Source organism: Hordeum vulgare, chromosome 7H (assembly GCF_904849725.1).
Source record: "Hordeum vulgare subsp. vulgare chromosome 7H, MorexV3_pseudomolecules_assembly, whole genome shotgun sequence".
Classification (NCBI taxonomy): Eukaryota; Viridiplantae; Streptophyta; class Magnoliopsida; order Poales; family Poaceae; genus Hordeum; species Hordeum vulgare.
The window spans coordinates 590,672,801-590,693,640 of record NC_058524.1 but is presented as its reverse complement, the minus strand read 5'-3'; the positions used below and the strand labels follow the sequence as shown (position 1 = coordinate 590,693,640).

At 44.4% G+C, this 20,840-nt stretch overlaps 1 protein-coding gene across 1 annotated transcript; it reads right to left on the bottom strand.

Moving 5' to 3' along the window:
• Positions 1-19,213: 19,213 nt before the first annotated feature.
• On the bottom strand, positions 19,214-19,752 carry LOC123413434. Its single transcript, XM_045106369.1, has one exon. It carries the CDS (start codon positions 19,695-19,697, stop codon positions 19,386-19,388), a length of 312 nt encoding a protein of 103 aa, XP_044962304.1. The 5' UTR covers positions 19,698-19,752; the 3' UTR covers positions 19,214-19,385.
• Between the last annotated feature and the right edge of the window lie 1,088 nt (positions 19,753-20,840).

Here is a 20,840-nt window from a genome sequence, read left to right as displayed (position 1 = left end):
GAATGGTCCGGAGGTAAAGATTGATGTATAGGACGGATGGTTTCGGACACCGGAAGTGTTTCGGGCATCACCGGTAACGTACCGGGACCACCGGAGGTGGCCCCGGGGGTCCACCTAAGGGGGGCAACGACCCCGGGAGGTAAGATGGGCCAAGTGGGGGAGGGAACCAGCCCCTAGGTGGGCTGGTGTGCCTCCCCACTCAGCCCAATGCGCAGGAGAGAGGGAAGGGGGGGCAAACCCTAAGCCAGGTGGGCCTAAGGCCCACCAGGGGTGCGCACCACCCCTCCTCTCTGCCCTGGCCGCCGCCCCCTCTCCCATCTGGGGCTGCCGCACCCCTTAGGGGTGGGAACCCTAAGGGCTGCGCCCCTCCCTCTTCCCCTATATATAGTTGAGCTTTTGGGGCTGTTTTGCACACGGTTTTCTCTCTCTCTCGGCGCAGCCCTGCCCTTCTTCCTCCTCCTCTCTGCTGGTGCTTGGCGAAGCCCTGCCAGGAAACCTCGTCTCTCCATCGACACCATGCCGTCGTACTGCTGGAGTTCTTCCCCAACCTCTCCCTCCTCCTTGCTGGATCAAGGTGCGGGAAACGTCACCGGGCTGCACGTGTGTTGAACGGGGAGGTGCCGTAGTTCGGCACTAGATCGGAATCGCTGCGAGTACGACTCCATCAACCGCGTTCTAGCAACGCTTCCGCTTAGCAATCTTCAAAGGTATGAAGATGCTCTTATCCCTCTGTTGTTGCTGGTCTCTCCATAGGAAGATCTGAATATGCGTAGGAAAATTTTGAATTTATGCCACCATAACCCAACAGTGGCATCCGAGCGAGGTTTTCTATGCGTAGATTCTATGCACGAGTAGAACACAAAAGTTGTGGGCGATGATTTGTCAATTTGCTTGCCACTACTAGTCTTATTCTTTTCCGGCGGTATTGTGGGATGAAGTGGCCCGGATCGACTTTACACGTACGCTTACATGAGACTGGTTCCACCGACAGACATGCACACCGTGCATAAAGGTGGCTAGCGGGTGTCTGTCTCTCCTACTCTTGTCGGATTGGATTTGATGAAAAGGGTCCTTATGAAGGGTAAATAGCTTTGGCATATCATCGTTGTGGCTGTCACGTAGGTAAGAAGGCGTTCTTGCTAGAAACCCAAATCAGCCACGTAAAACTTGCAACAACAATTAGAGGACGTCTAACTTGTTTTTTGCAGGGTTTGACATGTGATGTGATATGGCCAAAGTTGTGATGTTGCATGTATGATGTATGAGATGATCATGTTATTGTAATAGGTTTCACGACTTGCATGTCGATGAGTATGACAACCGGCAGGAGCCATAGGAGTTGTCTTAATTTATTGTATGAGATGCAATGCCATGTGCTTACTACTTTTACTTCATTGCTAACGGTTAGCTATAGTAGTAGTGATAGTAGTAGTTGGCCTGACGACTTCACGGAGACACAATGATGGAGATCATGGTGTCACGCCGGTGACGATGATGATCATGCGATGCCTGAAGATGGAGATCGAAAGGGCAAAGATGATAATGGCCATATCATGTCACTATATGATTGCATTGTGATGTTTATCATGTTTTTCATCTTATTTCTTAGAACGACGGTAGCATAATAAGATGATCCCTCTTAAAATTTCGAGAACGTATTCCCCTAAGTGTGCACCGTTGCGAAGGTTCGTTGTCTCGAAGCACCACGTGATGATCGGGTGTGATAGATTCTAACGTTCGCATACAACGGGTGTAAGCCAGATTTACACACGCGAAACACGTAGGTTGACTCGATGAGCTTAGCATGTACAGACATGACCTCGAATACAAGAGACCGAAAGGTCGAACATGAGTCTTATGGTTGAATACGATCAGCATGAAGTTGCTCACCATGGTGACTAGTCCGTCTCACGTGATGATCGGACACGGGTTAGTCAACATGGATCATGTATCACTTAGATGACTAGAGGGATGTCGATTTAAGTGGGAGTTCATACTTAATTTGATTAAATGAACTTAATTATCATGAACTTAGTCTAAAAGTTGTCTTTATAAATATTGTAGATGGCCAACGTCAACCTCAATTTCAACGCATTCCTAGAGAAAAACAAGCTGAAAGATGATGGTAGTAACTATGCGGACTGGGTTCGCAGCTTGAAGCTCATCCTTGAAGCAGCTAAAAAGGCTTATGTCCTTGATGCGCCGCTAGGTGACCCTCCCGCTCCCGCAGCAGCCCAGGACATTCTGAACGTTTGGCAAACACGGAGTGATGACTACTCTCTGGTTAGGTGTGGCATATTATACAGTTTAGAAATGGGGCTCCAAAGGTGTTTTGAGCAACACGGAGCATATGAGATGTTCCAGGAGCTAAAGCTAGTTTTTCAAGCTCATGCCCGTGTCGATAGATATGAAGTCTCCGACAAGTTCTTTAGCTGTAAGATGGAGGAGAATAGTTCTGTCAGTGAGCACATACTCAAAATGTCTGGGTTACACGGTCGTCTGACTTCACTTGGAGTCGAACTTCCGGATGATGCTTTAATTGACAGAATCCTCCAGTTTCTCCCACCAAGCTACAAAGGCTTTGTGCTTAACTACAACATGCAAGGGATGGAGAAGACCATCCCCGAGTTGTACTCGATGCTCAAGTCTGCGGAAGTAGAAATCAAGAAAGAGCATCAAGTGTTGATGGTCAACAAGACCACTAGTTTCAAGAAAGGCAAGGGTAAGAAGAACTTCAAGAAAGACGACAAAGCTGTTGCCGCGCCCGGTAAGCTAGATGCCGGGAAGAAGAAAAAGAATGGACCCAAGACTGAGACTGAGTGCTTCTATTGCAAGGGAAAGGGTCACTGGAAGCGGAACTGCCCCAAATACTTAGCGAACAAGAAGGTCGGAAACGTTAAAGGTATATGTGATATACATGTTATTGATGTGTACCTTACCAGCGCTCATAGTAGCTCCTAGGTATTTGATACCAGTGTTGTTGCTCACGTTTGCAACTCAAAGAAGGAACTGCGGAATAAGCGGAGACTGGCCAAGGACGAGGTGACGATGCGCGTCGGGAATGGTTCAAAGGTCGATGTGATCGCCGTCGGCACGTACCTCTACATCTACCATCGGGATTAGTCTTAAACCTTAATAATTGTTATTTAGTACCAGCTTTAAGCATGAACATTGTATCAGGGTCTTGCCTAATGCGAGACGGCTACTCATTTAAGTCAGAGAATAATGGTTGTTCTATTTATATGAGTGATATGTTTTATGGTCATGCTCCGCTGGTGAATGGTTTTTTCTGGATGAATCTCGATCGTGATGTTACACATATTCATAGTGTGAGTACCAAAAGATGTAAAGTTGATAATGATAGTCCCACATACTTGTGGCACTGCCGCCTTTGTCATATCGGCGTTAAGCGCATGAATAAGCTCCATACTGATGGACTATTAGAGTCTCTTGATTTTGAATCATTTGACACATGCGAACCGTGCCTCATGGGCAAGATGACTAAGACTCCATTCTCACGTATAATGGAGAGAGCAACCGACTTATTGGAAACAATACATACTGATGTGTGTGGTCCAATGAACGTTGAAGCTCGCGGTGGCTATCGTTATTTTCTCACTCTCACCGATGATTTGAGTAGGTATGGGTATATCTACTTGATGAAGCACAAATCTGAGACATTTGAAAAGTTCAAGGAATTTGAGAGTGAGGTCGAGAATCAACGTGACAGAAAAATCAAGTGTCTACGATCTGATCGTGGAGGAGAATATTTGAGTCACGAGTTTGGCACACACCTAAGGAAGTGTGGAATCGTTTCACAACTGACGTCGCCTGGCACACCGCAACGCAACGGAGTGTCTGAACATCGTAATCGCACTTTATTAGATATGGTACGATCTATGATGTCTCTTACCGACTTACCGCTATCATTTTGGGGATACGCATTAGAAACTTCAGCATTCACTTTAAATAGGGCACCGTCTAAATCCGTTGCGACGACACCATATGAACTATGGTTTGGCAAGAAACCTAAGTTGTCGTCTCTTACAGTTTGGGGCTGCGATGCTTATGTGAAGAAACTTCAACCAGAAAAGCTCGAACCCAAAGCGGAGAAATGCGTATTCATAGGATACCCTAAGGAAACTATTGGGTATACCTTCTATCTTAGATCCGAAGGTAAAACCTTTGTTGCCAAGAACGGATCCTTTCTAGAGAAAGAGTTTCTCTCGAAAGAAGTAAGTGGGAGGAAGGTAGAACTTGATGAGGTAATTACACCCCCTCTCGAACAGGATAGTAGCGCAGCGCGGGAAGTTGTTCCTGTGGCGCCTACACCAACCGAAGACGAAGTTAATGATGATGATCATGAAGCTTCGGATCAAGTTACTACTGAACCGCGAAGGTCCACAAGGGCACGCTCTGCACCAGAGTGGTACGGCAACCCTGTGATGGAAATCATGTTGTTAGACAACGGTGAACCTTCAAACTATGAAGAAGTGATGGCGGGCCCGGATTCCAACAAATGGCTTGAAGCTATGAAATCCGAGATAGGATCCATGTATGAGAACAAAGTATGGACTTTGGTGGACTTGCCCGATGACCGGCAAGCCATAGAAAACAAATGGATCTTCAGGAAGAAGACTGATGCAAACGGTAATGTAACCGTTTACAAAGCTCGACTTGTCGCAAACGGTTTTCGACAAATTCAAGGAGTTGACTAGGAAGAGACTTTCTCTCTCGTAGCAAAGCTGAAATCAGTCCGAATCATGTTAGCAATTGCCGCCTTTTATGATTATGAAATTTGGCAAATGGACGTCAAAACAGCGTTCCTTAACGGGAGCCTTAAGGAAGAGTTGTATATGATGCAACCAGAAGGTTTTGTCGACCCTAAGGGTGCTAACAAAGTGTGCAAGCTCCAGCGCTCCATCTATGGGCTGGTGCAAGCATCTCGGAGTTGGAACATTCGCTTTAATGAGGTGATTAAAGCGTTTGGGTTCATACAGGTTTACACAGAAGCCTGTCTGTACAAGAAAGTGAGTTGGAGCTCTGTAGCTTTCCTCATACTATATGTGGATGACATATTATTGATGGGGAACAATACAGAAATGTTGGAGAGCATAAATGCCTATTTGAACAAGAGTTTTTCAATGAAGGACCTTGGAGAAGCTGCATACATATTAGGCATCAAGATCTATAGAGATAGATCGAGACGCCTCATAGGTCTTTCGCAAAGTACATACCTTGACAAGATATTGAAGAAGTTCAATATGGAAAACTCAAAGAAAGGGTTCTTGCCAGTTTTGCAAGGTATGGGATTGAGTAAGACTTAGTCGTCGACCACGGAAGCAGAAAGAGAGAAGATGAGTTCTGTCCCCTACGTTTCAGCCGTGGGTTCTCTAATGTATGCCATGCTGTGTACGAGACCTGACATAAACCTTGCCATAAGTTTGGTAGGGAGGTACCAAAGTGATCCCAGTGTGGAACACTAGACATCGGTCAAGAATATCCTTAAGTACCTAAAAAGGACTAAGGAAATGTTTCTCGTTTATGGAGGTGACGAAGAGCTCGTCGTAAAGGGTTACGTCGACGCTAGCTTCGACACAGATCCGGATGAATGTAAGTCACAGACCGGATACGTCTATGTGTTGAATGGTGGGGCAGTGAGCTGGTGCAGCAGCAAGCAAGAAGTCGTCGCAGCATCTACATGTGAAGCGGAGTACATAGCTGCTTCAGAAGCAGCTCATGAAGGAGCTCATCACCGACCTTGGACTGGTTCCAAGCGCGTGGGGTCCAATGACACTCTTCTGTGATAACACTGGGGCCATTGCCATAGCCAAGGAGCCCAGGTTTCACCGGAAGACGAAGCACATCAAACGCCGCTACAACTCCATCCAGGACCATGTCCAGAGTGGAGTGATAGATATTAGTAAAGTACACACGGATCTGAATGTTGCAGACCCGTTGACTAAACCTCTTCCACGAGCAAAACATGATCAACACCATAATGCTATGGGTGTTCGATACATCACAATGTAACTAGATTATTGACTCTAGTGCAAGTGGGAGACTGTTGTAAATATGCCCTAGAGGCAATAATAAAATGGTTATTATCATATTTCCTTGTTCATGATAATCCTCTATTGTTCATGCTATAATTGTATTAACAGGAAACAGTAATACATGTGTGAATAAATAGATCACAAAGTGTCCCTAGCAAGGCTCTAGTCGGCTAGCTTGTTAGTCAATAGATGATCATGGTTTCCTGGTCATGGTCATTAGATGTCATTGATAACGGGATCACATCATTAGGAGAATGATGTGATGGACAAGACTCAATCCTAAGCATAGCACTAGATCGTATTGTTCGTATGCTAAAGCTTTTCTAATGTCAAGTATCTTTTCCTTCGACCGTGAGATTGTGCAACTCCCGGATACTGTAGGAGTGCTTTTGGTGTATCAAACGTCACAACGTAACTGGGTGACTATAAAGGTGCACTACGGGTACCTCTGAAAGTGTCTGTTGGGTTGGTACGAATCGAGATCGGGATTTGTCACTCCATGTGACGGAGAGGTATCTCTGGGCCCACTCGGTAGAACATCATCATGAGCTCAATGTGACTAAGGAGTTAGTCACACGATGACGTGCTACGAAACGAGTAAAGAGACTTACCGGTAACGAGATTGAACAAGGTATTGGTATACCGACGATCGAATCTCGGGCAAGTTCTACACCGACACACAAAGGGAATTCTATACGGGATTGATTGAATCCTTGACATCGTGGTTCATTCGATGAGATCATCGTGGAGCAACTGGGAGCCACCATGGGTAACCAGACCCCGCTGATGGTTATTGGCCAGAGAGTTGTCTCGGTCATGTCTGCCTGTCTCCCGAACCCGTAGGGTCTACCCACTTAAGATTCGGTGATGCTAGGGTTATAGGGAATTGTTATACGAGGTTACCGAAAGTTGTTCGGAGTCCCGGATGAGATCCCGGATGTCACGAGGAGATCCGGAATGGTCCGGAGGTAAAGATTGATATATAGGACGGATGGTTTCGGACACCGGAAGTGTTTCAGGCATCACCGATAACGTACCGGGACCACCGGAGGTGGCCCCAGGGGTCCATCGAAGGGGGGCAACGACCCCGGGAGGTAAGATGGGCCAAGTGGGGGAGGGAACTAGCCCCTAGGTGGGCTGGTGCGCCTCCCCACTCAGCCTAATGCGCAGGGGAGAGGGAAGGGGGGGGGACCCTAAGCGAGGTGGGCCTAAGGCCCACCAGGGGTGCGCACCACCCCTCCTCCCTGCCCTGGCCGCCGCCCCCTCTCCCATCTGGGGCTGCCGCACCCCTTGGGGGTGGGAACCCTAAGGGCTGCGCCCCCTCCCCCTTCCCCTATATATAGTTGAGGTTTCGGGGCTGTTTTGCACACGGTTTTCTCTCTCTCTCGGCGCAGCCCTGCCCTTCTTCCTCCTCCTCTCTGCCGGTGCTTGGTGATGTCCTGCCGGGAGACCTCGTCACTCCATCGACACGACGCCATCGTGCTGCTGGAGTTCTTCCCCAACCTCTCCCTCCTCCTTGCTGGATCAAGGTGCGGGAGACGTCACCGGGCTGCACGTGTGTTGAACGCAGAGGTGCCGTAGTTTGGCACTAGATCGGAATCACTGCGAGTACGACTCCAACAACCGCGTTCTAGAAACGCTTCCGCTTAGCGATCTTCAAAGGTATGAAGATGCTCTTACCCCTCTCTCGTTGCTGGTCTCTCCATAGGAAGATCTAAATATGCGTAGGAAAATTTTGAATTTATGCCACCATAACCCAACAAGATGGGCTACGACCGTCTCAGACTTATAACCGTGGAAAGGATCAGATTCGACTAGAGAGATTATCTCAGGGTCGACAGAGAATTCATAATCCTTATCGGTAATAAAGATAGGTGAAGTGGCAAACTTCGGGTCATATTTCATCCTAGCTTTCAGAGATTTTTCCTTCCACTTGAGAAGTAATTTCTCAGCGTCATAGGCATCCTTACACGCAAGAAAATCCTCAGCTATCTCTCTTTCCATAACATAACCCTCGGGTATATCAGGCAATTCATATCTAGGAGAGCTAGATCTAGCAGGAGCAAAAGCAAGTTCTATCTCAATAGTATCGACAGTTTCAGAAGCATCACGAGCATTGGCAGTAACTCTAGCAAGATGAGCATCAAGGAATACCCCTAGTGACATATCAGGCAAAGTAGTATCTCTAGCAGTATCAAGCATATAGCTTCATCAGGCGTAGCATCTCTAGCAGTATCAGGCAAACCAGTATCAAGCATAGCATCATCAGGCATAGCATCTCTAGCAGTATCAGGCATATCATCTCTAGCAGTATCAGGCATAGCATCATAAGCAGTATCAGACATAGCATCATAAGCATCATCAAGCACAGGCGACATATCAAGATTTCTAGCAGGAGGTGGTGTCGCAAACTTACTCATAACTGAAGGTGAATCAAGTGCAGAGCTAGATGACAGTTCCTTACCTCCCCTCGTAGTTGAGGGCAAAACTTTGGTTTTTGGATCTTTTAGATTCTTCATAGTGATCAGAAGATATAAATCCCAAGTGACTTAGAGAATATAGCAATTCCTTCCCCGGCAACGGCGCCAGAAAAATGCTGCTAGCAGTCCCCGACAACGACACTAGAAAAATGTTGTTGACGTGTTCCTGACTTGATGCCTCCACGGCAACGGAGCCAGAACTGCTCCCAGTTGCTCAACAATTAGCAATTGTCTTGCAATGGCCCACCAACGGTGGGTTCGCGGCAATTTTCGAGGGTAGAGTATTCAACCCAAATTTGTTGGTTCGCCCGACAGGAAGTGAAAGGATACTCTCAAGTATTAGCAGCTGAATGTGTCGGATTCAACCGCACCTGAAAGATTAGTATCTGCAAGAAAAGTATCAGTAGCAAAGTAGTATGATAACAACGGTGCCAGAGACGATCTGTTGACGGCAGACTATTCCTAACTGTTGTATCAATGGCGCCAGAAGTTGCCCGTGGACGGGAAATATTCTTTCCCGGCAACGGGGCGAGAAAAAGTATTGTAGCAGGTAGCAGCAGTGTAACGAGTAACAGCAGTGGCAAGGAACAACAATAGTGACAGCAGTAGCAAGTAGCAACAGTAGCAAGTAACAGCAGAGGAAAGCAAGTAACAGCAGCAGAGCAAAACAAGTAACAGCAGCAGTGGGACAAACTCGTAGGCAATGGGTCGGTGATTTGTTTGGATGACATTCATCATGCACAGTTATAACACGGAGAGATATGTGGCTAGCTCCCGTTCGTCAATGTGATGTAGGCATGCATTCCGTGTGTCGTCATACGTGCTTAGGGAAAAGAACTTGCATGACATCTATTGTCCATCCCTCCCGTGATAGCGGGGTCCAAAAGGATACTACGGGATATTAAGGTTCTCCTTTTAATAAAGAACCGGAACAACGCATTAGCACTTGGTGAACACATGAACTCCTCAAACTATGGTCATCACCGGGAGTGGTTCCGGTTATTGTCACTCCGGGGTTGCCGGGTCATAACACATAGTAGGTAACTACAACTTGCAAGATCGGATCAAAAACACACATATATTGGTGACAACATAATAATTTCAGATCTGAAATCATGGCACTCGGGCCCTAGTGACAAGCATTAAGCATGGCAAAGTAGTAGCAACATCAATCTCAGAACATAGTGGATACTAGGGATCAATCCCCATCAAAACTAACTCGATTACATGATAGATCTCATCCTACTCATCACCGCCCAGCGAGCCTACGAATAGATTACTCACGAACGATGAAGAGCTTCATGGAATTGGAGAGGGAAGAAGGTTGATGATGACGATGGCGACGATTTCCCCTCTCCGGAGCCCAAAACGGACTCCAGATCTGCCCTCCAGATGAAGAACAGGATGTGGCGGCGCCTCCGTATCGCAAACGCGATGAAATCTTCTCTCTTCATTTTTTCTGGGACGAAAGTGAATTTATAAAGCTGAGTTTGGGGGCGGCAGAGCCATGTGGGCCCCACAAGCTTGGTAGCCGCCACCAGGGGGGCGGCTACAGGGCTTGTGGCCCACTGGCCCATCCCCTCCGGTGGATCTTTGCGTAGGTATTTTTCATATTTTTCAAAAATATTCTCCGTAAATTTTCAGGACGTTCCGAGAACTTTCATTTCTTCAAAAAACAACATCATGGCAATTCTGCTGAAAACAGCGTTAGTCCAGGTTAGTTTCATTCAAATCATGCAAATTAGAGTCCAAAACAAGGGCAAAAGAGTTTGGAAAAGTAGATACGATGGAGGCGTATCAGGGACTCAGGGGCGGGAGTGAGGAAGAGAGAGGGAGCGCACGGGGTGGATAAGGTGGGCATAGCAGCAGCGCGGATTGGTGCCAGGCGTTACATCTAATTAGAATAGAGCAACGCTGGTTTTGGAAGGGCGCTACTACTATACCTAGCCTGTCGGGAATGGTGTGACAATTATAGTAGTAGCGCGTTTTATAAGTGCCACGCTACTGATATGAGTTTATTAGTAGCGTTGTTTTTATACACGTGCTACTGCTAAGTAGCAGCAGCGCCTCCTTTTAAAATGCTACTAATAAGATTCTATGTATAATCTTTTTCCTAATAGTAAAAGATCAAAGAGGAACAAGCTCGTCAATAGTCGTAAATGTTATAGCCGGCTACGAAAGCTAAGTTTGACTCCATCTTGCATAACCTACGAGACAAAGGCATTATGGTGGAGGTGGTGTGTGAAGAGAGCGCGTGTGGTATGCGGATTTGAAAAAGGGAAACGCTTCTGGCCGGTGCGCCGGCCGAACAGTTCAGGCGGCTGCACGCGCCCGCGCGGGCGTCCGCTGACTTGACATGTAACTTTTTTCGTTTAAAATTGTTGCAACCAACGTCATATTTGCTACAAGCGTTTTGTTTTGCTACATCTGTCCGCTAAGAAAGCTGCATCCGCGGTTGGTTGCAACTCCAGCTCGTCGGATTTTCATTATAATCGGTGTTTTTTTACTTTTGCCTCAACCGTGTTAATTTTTGCTACAACCGGCATCATTTTTTGCTGCAACCGTTCACTAAAAAAGTTGCATCCACGTCACGTAGATATTTGCTACAACCGGCGTTTGACTTTTGCTACCACACACCATCAGCTTCGTTTTTTTTGCTACGATCACGTAGATTATTTTTTTTTGCTACAAATTTTGTTTTTTGTTGCAACCGTTGAAAAAATTATTGCATCGCGCCGAAATTTGCTGCATCGAAAGGAAAAATGTTGCATGGAGATCTAACGGTGCGGACGCGCGGGGGTTGGTGGATCGTGTGGCCCGCGCGCGCCCGGCCAGCGGCGCGCCGGCGCAGAGCACTGGCCTTTGAAAAATTAAACTCACATCTATCTAGCCAAAAAAGGTGGAGGTGCCATTTACAACTTTGCACTGGGAAATGTGTGTAAACTATTTAGGCATTTGTGTTATTTTGGCTAGGAATGATGAATTTAAGACTTAGGTTATAGGTAGTGGTGATATGTGTACTAGCCTTCCTAGGTAGGTTGGGTGAGTGCAAGGACTTGTAAGAAAACTTCAACTTTCAGAAAAAATCTGAGCTCTCGGAATTACAAGTTCTATATTTGTTTAAATTTCATAATCATATACAGTGACCTCCATGGATTTTTGGGTCCCGTGCCAACAATGGTTTTCTTTTAAAATGTAGGCATATTATGACTTCCAATAATAATGTTTAGACATACTCACCACACCCACATTTGGTTTATAATACCAACGTCAAGAGAGTGATATATATATTTTTCATCCAACCCGAAACTCGAAGTTATCATAAGCTAACCAACTCTGCACACACACATTTGAATGTAAGATAAACTTTGGACTAAAACAAAGTGGATTTCATGCTCAACACGTCATTTTCCCTATAAACCTATGCTGCACATGGTGCAATGAGATATTATCTAAGATTCCATATTTAAAAATCAAGCACAAAGAAACAAGAGCATAAAGCACGTTGAACGTTAATTTGAACTACCGGGAAATAGCTAGATAAAGATGTTGACAAACTTTGGGAACAGGGGCATGCACGCTCAACAATCTCTTGTTCCATTCAAATTTATAGTAGTATGTGGCCATCAAGATAGACATACTAATTGTCTAAAAGGTTGTCAACAAAAAGAGCATAAGAAAAATCATCATGTATGTATGCCATCCGTGTAGTCGTGAAATTTCGATTAAAGGGATTGTATATAGTATTAAGTGTTCCATGTGATGTACGAGGAACTTTTTTCCTCGTAAAACACAAAAATCTACATCTCTATGTACAACGGACTTTGTCCACAGACAGCAAAAAACTTTGCATTTCAATGCTTTGATATTATTTAGGAATCTAAATTACAATGATCACCTATACATGCACAAAATAATTGTGTTGTGTTTGCTCGTGACATGTGTTCAATTATAATCTTGGAATTTCCGACCAATTTGTTTCTGAATTCTTCCGTTCGAATGAATCCATCGTCCATGATACATAAAAGAAGTACAAGAAATCTGAGTTGTCGTACAAGAAAATCTACTGAAAGAAAAAACACAAGGTGATCTAAATATGTGAGAACACAACTGATAGGTAGCAAATCCCTACCAGGTCTAGGTCGTAGGTTATAGGGGTGGAAGGGTGATTGGCGTGGCGAGGAGCGCGCCGACGGCACCAAGGCGCCGTGATCGTGCGAGAGGAAGAAGGAATTATAATAAACTCGGCTAAGCCCCTAATACGATAAGATAACTGGGCCAGGTTGCTTTAACTGCGCATTCTCCGGTTATGATGTAAAATGCTCATAACAACAACCAGGGCCGGTCCTGAGATTTCAGGGGCCCGGGGCGAAACTGCAATTCGGGGTCCTTCGGGACCCTTAGTATAAATGTCTAACTAGTAATCATCATATATTTTATTTTAAATAAAGCGTTCATCATATATAATTAAGTTCACCAAAAATCAATGTGCATATCACATAATGTATTACATATTACCTTCAAAAATTTCTCCTAGCATTCAAATTGATCCACTCAATGCCTCTTTCTTCTCATTTACCTCCTGCTTCTTTTTTCTTTTAAGACTTCTAGATGAATATTTTCTACCCGGACCCGACATGACCTTGCTGAAATTGTAAGAAACAATTAGCTTTTAAAATAAGCACATAGCTATTAGCTAATTAAAATATTAAATTAACTACAAACGATCTTTATATAATATCATGACAGAAATTGATAGGGCATAGTATAGTACCTGTAGCTTTGTTCTCTGTGTAATCTGATCTGGCTCCGTATGGGCTCAACGATTTAATCGCCCAACCAACAATTCGATCTGTTGATTCGGAAATCAGGATTAAAACATGAAGAAAAATTCATTGAGGCACATACGGACATACGGCAGTGCTGCATAGATGATAGATTAGGACATCTGAGCATGTAGATGTAGACTAGGAGTTTAGGAGAGACGTACCTGCTACAGACGGCCTGTAGACTACCAGCATCTCGTTCATCGGGAGACAAAAGCCGCAGATACGCAGTGCGCCGCGGCGACGAACAGCGGCAGCGGCAGACAGTCAGCGAAAAAGCAACGCAGCGACGGGAAACATACCGGCAATTCAGCGATCAGCGATTCCTTTTCTTTTTTTTAGTCAAACCAGCGGTGCGGCCCGGGTACACCGTACACATGCGCCAGCAGCCCAGCACCGTCAGGCCCTGTCCACGTTCCTGTGCACGTTTCCTGTACACGTTCCTGTGCAATGTGCATGCATGTACCTTCTCGCTTAATCAGCGCCAGGGCAGTTAGCGGATTCGTTTGGCTCTGGCCTCTGTATTTATCGGGCTCTGAAGTCTGAATCCAATGGCAGCCTGCATGTATAAATAGCCTACGTACGTATATCTGGGAGGGGCCCCGGGGCGGCCGCCCGCCCCCCCCCCCCCCCCCCCCCCCCCCCCAAGGGCCGGCCCGGGTACATGAGATTGAGACTAGTTAATTATGATATCTTGCAAGGTTGATGAGATTGAGAAATCCTCACTGTCGCATTGAAAGTTTGTCCCTGCAGCCACAGTAGACATCTTCTCTGATCTCCCATGTCCAAGGAATTGCTTCATCCACCTCACGAGCGATGGAGACTCCTCCACCACCCATCCCCTCCCGTTGGCCTCTTCCAGATTAAAACACATGTTGATGGGCATATGTTGCATTATGATTTGATCTAGATCACATATTCGAAATTAAAATACATCAAAACAAAACGAGCATGATGGAAACTTTGAACATTTGAATTATTGTGGTTGTGGAATGGCCAGATGCATGCTATGTATGAAACTTGTAACTTATACATCACCAAAATACATGAGGAAGTTCGTACTGAGCATGTCATTTAACCTAAAACCTAACACTACAAAAACACGAGAAAACAAGGAGAGCATAAAGCACAGTTTGAACTCATGTGGTTATGAAACAGCTCAGCACATGCTACAACTGGCACTTCTAACTTTTACATGACTAATATACATAGGGTTAAAAAAAAGGGGTGTGTCAAACACAGGGTGTACGCACCACCCCAGCCCACACAGTTAGTGTAAACAATCCAAAATGAGAACTTATAATTTTAATACATTTCATTTTTTGGATCTTTTTTTAACACTTCTAAAAGATTTAATAGGGCCTTATAGAAGACCTTACACCATCTTTCATAATTTGAAATTTTGAAATTTCAACTTTTATTTTTTTGACCTTTTCAAATTCCAGCTTTCAATTTGTTTTTAGACTTCAGAATTTCAGCTTTATTTTTTAACTTTCAGAAATAATTGAAGCTTTACACAAAAAAGGACATGCCGATATGGTGAGAGATAGAGAGATAGGTGACAAGCCCGGATGGTTGGGCCCTCAACCCACCGCATCCGTACATAGGCTCGCTCGCCCGGGTGGTCCGTCGAGCATTATGGCGGTTGGACTCCATGTAGTCACTTTAGAAAAACAAATGATGGTTTTGTGCTCGGCACGTCATTTGCCCTAAATAAATACATTGGAAATGTTGCATTGGGACTTTATCTAGATCCCGGAATAAAAGTTCAGACACAAGAAAATAAAATAGCATCAAGCAATATGAACATCTACACTGTTGTGGATTAGCTAATAAGCACTTGTCATCCATTGTGCACCTCTAATTATTAACCGACTGAACTATACAGGAAAGTGATAAAAGGCACAGTTCATCATGGCAAACTTTTAGCAAACCACATCATGCGTTCTTCTACATTGGTATCAAATCCAAAGCCTCTCATGCCCATCCAGAATCCAACATAGGCATATTGATCCACCTTAAAGAGAAATGAAAACAAAATCATGGTATATTTCATATATGCTTGTGCCATGGGTAGATATGTCAGTTAGATTTTGAATAATGTAGTAGTTCGGTAGTGTACGATATCGTGCATGCTTCATATGTATCCACAAGAATTTTCATTCCTGCCCCAAAAACCCAAATAATTCAACTAGCTAGATGCTTCTCCAAAATAAAAGGTAAGTCATTTACGAGCCTAATTAAGATATCGTCAGCCACACAGGGCCACAATGCACGTACAAATAACTAATTAAGCACGGGAGCAAGAACTATAATGGAAGAATTTTGAACTCATTTCTAGGTCGATCTTCATCGGATCCATGAAAACCTCTTGTAGATGGTGGAATCGCTAGATACGCGAGGAACCTCTCCAATGACCTCACCAAGTCACCATCGGTGGGGACTACCCATAGCGGCGGCATCTACAACAGTATTTCTTTCCTCCCAGAAAACCAGATGTATTCGTCTCGATGCATCGATCGATCGAAATAAAAAAGAAGGCATTTATGAGTCTAGTTAAGATCTTGAAACAAAGAAAAATTTCTAACCAATTTCTGGGTTGATCTCCATTGGATCCAGGATACAAAAAGAGAGTAAAAGATTGTTCGCTAGAACAAAAATGGAAGAGAAAAGAAAATTCATGAGCTGCCTAAAATAAATCCAGGACTAGAAAATTATTGATTGATCGAATTCCAAGAACGGCAAGACTTGCCTAGTCTATCCTAGTTAATCACTACATGCCGACATGGTGGAGAGGGGACATGCCTACATGGTTGGGCCGCTCGCTCCATTGCGTCACCAAGTAGGCACGCTTCCGCGGGTGGTCCCTTTATTGTTATGGCGGTTGGACTCCGGGGAGGCGTTTCAGAAAAGAAAAAATGGGTTTCGTGCTTGGCACGTTATTTACCCTAAATAACTATATGGGACATGTTGTCTTGTGAACATCTTTAGATCGCGGACTGAAAGTTCAAACACAAGAAAATAAACATCATTAAGCAATATGGCCATATGTACTCTTGTGGATTAGTTAATAGGCACTTGTCATGCCTTGCGCAATTTTAACATTTACACAAACAAATAACACAGGAAATTGATAAAAGGCACAGTTCATCATGGAAAACTTTTTCTGATCGGCAGCACGCCTTCTCCTTGGTTGGTTTTAAATATGAAGTCTCGATCCTCAAAAAAAAATGAAGTCTCTGATGCCCATCAAGAATTAAACATAGACATATTAACCCGCTTTAAAGAAAGAGGAAAACAAAAATTGTGATATATACAAATTGTGCAATTCGTACATATGTTCGTTAGATTTTGAATAACTTAGTATTTATTTTGCGGGTTTTGAATAATGTAGTTGGGTAGGGTGTACTATCATATATATGTAGTCCGTATGTGCATCAAAGATTATTTTCATTCCTCCCAAAAAAATGGAAGTTTCCATCTAGATCTATCTCGAAAATAAAAAGTCATTTACGAGCCTAATTAAGATACTGTCATTCACACCGGGCCACGATACACGCACAAACAACTAATTAAGCATGGCAGCAATAACTCTAGTGGCAGAATTTACTAATTTCCAGACCAATCTTCATCAATCCATGAAAATCTAGATGAGAACCTCTCCAGCGACCTCACGATCGAGGCCATCTACAATAGTATCAAAATAAAAAGAAGGCATTTACGAGGTTAATTAACATATAGTCTTCCACAAGGTCACAAGACACACGAACAAAGCTAATTAAGCACGGGAGTAACAACTGCTGGCAGAACTTGTGACAAATTTCTAGGTGGATCTTCATCGGATCCACGATAAAAAGGACAGTACACGATAGTTGCTCTACAACAAAACTGGAATTAAAGAAAATTATCCGAAACTGGATTACTGGGATTGAAGAAAAGTAAACGAGCTAAAATAAATCTGGGACAGCACAATTCGCCATTGCATGCCTTTCCTAGTTAACCGCGGAATATTGCTCCATGTGTATCCACAAGAGTTTTCATTCTTGCCCCAAAAACCAAAAAATTTCAACTAGGTAGATGCATCTCCAAAATAAAAACTAAGTCATTTACGAGCCTAATGAAGATATAGTCAACCACACAGGGCCAGAATGCACGCACATACAACTAATTAAGCACTGGAGCAACAACTATATATAATGGGAGAATCTCAACTTATTTCCAGGACGATCTTCATCGGATCCATGAAAACCTCTTGTAGATGGTGGAATCGCTAGATGCGCGAGGAGCCTCTCCAATGACCTCACCAAGTCACCATCGATGGGGACTACCCATGGCGGTGGCCATCTACAACAGTTTTTGTTTCCTCCCAGAAAACCAGAAGTATTCATCTGGATGCATCGATCGATCGAAATAAAAAGAAGGCATTTACGAGTCTAGTTAAGACCTTGAAATAATACTGGCAGAATTTCTAACAAACTTTTGGGTCGATCTCCATCTGATCCAGTATACAAAAAAGAGTACACGATAGGTCGCTAGAACGCAAATGGAAGAGAAGAAAATTCACGAGCTTCCTAAAATAAATCCGGGACGACAAAATTCTCTATTGATCGAATTCCAGGAACAGCCAGACTTTCCTAGACTATCCTAGTTATTCGCTACATGCCAACATGATGGAAGAGGGGACATCCTACATAGTTGGGCCGCTCGCCCCACTGCATCCCAAGTAGGCACGCGCCCGTGGGTGGTTCCTCGAGCGTTATGGTGGTTGGACTCCGGGGACGCATTTCAGAAAAGAAAAAATGGGTTTCGTGCTTGGCACGTTATTTGCCCTAAATAATTACATTGGACATGTTGTGTTGTGAATATCTTTAGATCGTGGATTGAAAGTTCAAACACGAGAAAATAAAACATCACTAAGCAATATATGGCCATATGTACTGTTGTAGATTAGCTAATAGGCACTTGTCATGCCTTGCTTACTTTTAACATTTACTCAACTAAATAACACAATAATTTCATAAAAGGCACAGTTCATGATGGAAAACTTTTTGCGATCTGCACCACGGGTTCCCCTTTGTTGGTGTTAAATATGAAGTTTCGATCCTCACAAAAATAAAGACTGAAGTCTGTGATGCCCATCAAGAATTAAACATATATAGACATATTAACCCGATTTAAAGAAAGAGGAAAAGAAAAGCCGTGATATATATGTTTGTGCCATCCATACAAATGTTCGTTAGCTAGATTTTGAATAACGTAGTTGGGTAGGGTGTACTATTATACTCCCTCCGTTTCAAAATTCTTGTCTTAGGTTTATCTAGAAATGGATGTATCTAAATACTAAAATATGACTAAATACATTCATATCTAGACAAATCTAAGACAATACTTTTAGGACGAAGCGAGTACGTACTAGTCCGTATGCATCCACAAGATTTTTTGATTCCTTCCAAAAAGAAAAGTTTTCATCTAGATCTATCTCGAAAATAAAAAGTCATTTACGAGCCCAATTAAGATATAGTCACTCACACCGGACTACAATACACGCAAAACAACTAATTAACCACGCCCTCCGCAAAAAAAAACTAATTAAGCACGGCAGCAACAACTCTAATGACAGAATTAACTTATTTCCAGATCTATCTTCATCAGATCCATGAAAACCTAGATGAGGAGCCTCTCCAGTGACTTCTCGATCTGAGGCCGTCTACAAGTATTTTTCAGATCTATCTTGAAGTTAGGTCTGGATGTGATGCATCGATCTAACGAAATAAAAAAGAAGACATTTATGATGCTAATTAACATCTAATTAAGCACGAGAGTAACAACTGCTAGCATAACTTCAGACAAATTTCCTGGTGGATCTTCATCGAATCCATGATACAAAAAGATAGTACATGATAGTTGCGCTACATCGAAACTGGAATTGAAGAAAATTAAACGAAACTGGATTCCTGGAATTGAAGAAAATAAACGAGCTATGATAAATCTGGAACAGCACAATTCGCTATTGCATGCCTATCCTAGTTAACCGCTGAATCTTGCATGGCCGGGGAGATGGACGGATCCCCGCCATCGCGTTTCACGTCGCCAACGTGATTGACGTCCGATCCGGTCTCCTCTGCGCGAGGAACCGATCCAGCGACCTCAGGAGCGACGGGGGCAGCAGCCTTCTCCATCTCCAAAAGCTTCTTGGCCCAGCGTCGAATCGCCGTCGCCTTCTCCTCAGTCCCCCAAGCACCGAGAGCTTCTCCTTCCAAGCCGAGGCCGGCGGCCGCGAGAGCGGCAGCCTTGTCCAGCACCTCAGTGGCGGTGCTTGTCAGCGTGGACTCCATGGCGAACTCTGCAGGGATCTGGAAAGAGAGGAGGAAGAGAGAGGAAGAATGAGGTCCGGAATTGGTCGAGTGAGGGAGAATGTGGGGGGGTGAAGCTGGCTTTTATAGAGCTCTGAAGGTGCTGGGGTTGTTGGAGAAAACAGTGTGCGGGTACAGCCGTAATTTTTTGTGGCATGTGATTTCGGTCGTTCACTGTCGCCACCACCGTATCGGCTGGTTTTGGCAAGCTGGCAATGGCCAAATCGCATGCCTTAATGGACTACGTGTGTGCTACTGCTGGCCCTGGCCGGAGGGGCGTGCAAGCATGTGTATACAGGAGAGACTAGCACGGGTTAATTTCATAGAGCACATCTTGGTGCAACGTCAATGTATCAATTATTAACTTGTTGCGTATATGTTACCTTCACTAGCTGGAACAGAAAGACTCTTTCTTCGGATGCTAATCTCGTCGCGGTGCTTCGCGCGCGCCTCTCCCTCACTACAGCGCCCTCGGTTGTCTGCAGCTTCGCTACCCCACTATTGAAGCTCCAACATACCGCGGTTCTAGCTTCGCCGGCCTGGAGCTTGAACACCCCTTCGTGGCCTTTTGGTCGGTTGTCGTAGCATGGGCTAGCTGCGCTCGTAGCTCCCGCCACCCGCTGTTGCAGCACGCATCACATCACTTCTCGCCATGTCGCCTCCTATCCTAGCACCACACCCCCTCGTTGCAGCGTTGGCGCTACCCTGTTGCAGCTTCACCTGTTGCCGGATCTAGCATCAACCCCTCTGATGGTTAAAGCTCCAATGCCGTAATCGCATCTTTCGCGCGATGCCTATCCAAACTATACCCTGCATTGGTTGTAGCTTTGATGTGGATTGGTCACAGCACCGCTAACGCCCTTCCCACCTGTCATCCGAAACACCCTTAGTATCCGAAATATTCATACTAATTAAATTATTCATGCTATTGTTGTTGGAAATATGCCATAGAGGCAATAATAAATTGGTTATTATTATATTTCTTTATTCATGATAATCTTTTATTATCCATGCTAGAATTGTATTGATTAAAAACTTAAATACATGTGTGGATACATAGACAACACACTGTCCCTAGTGAGCCTCTAGTTGATTAGCTCATTGATCAAAGATGGTCAAGGTTTC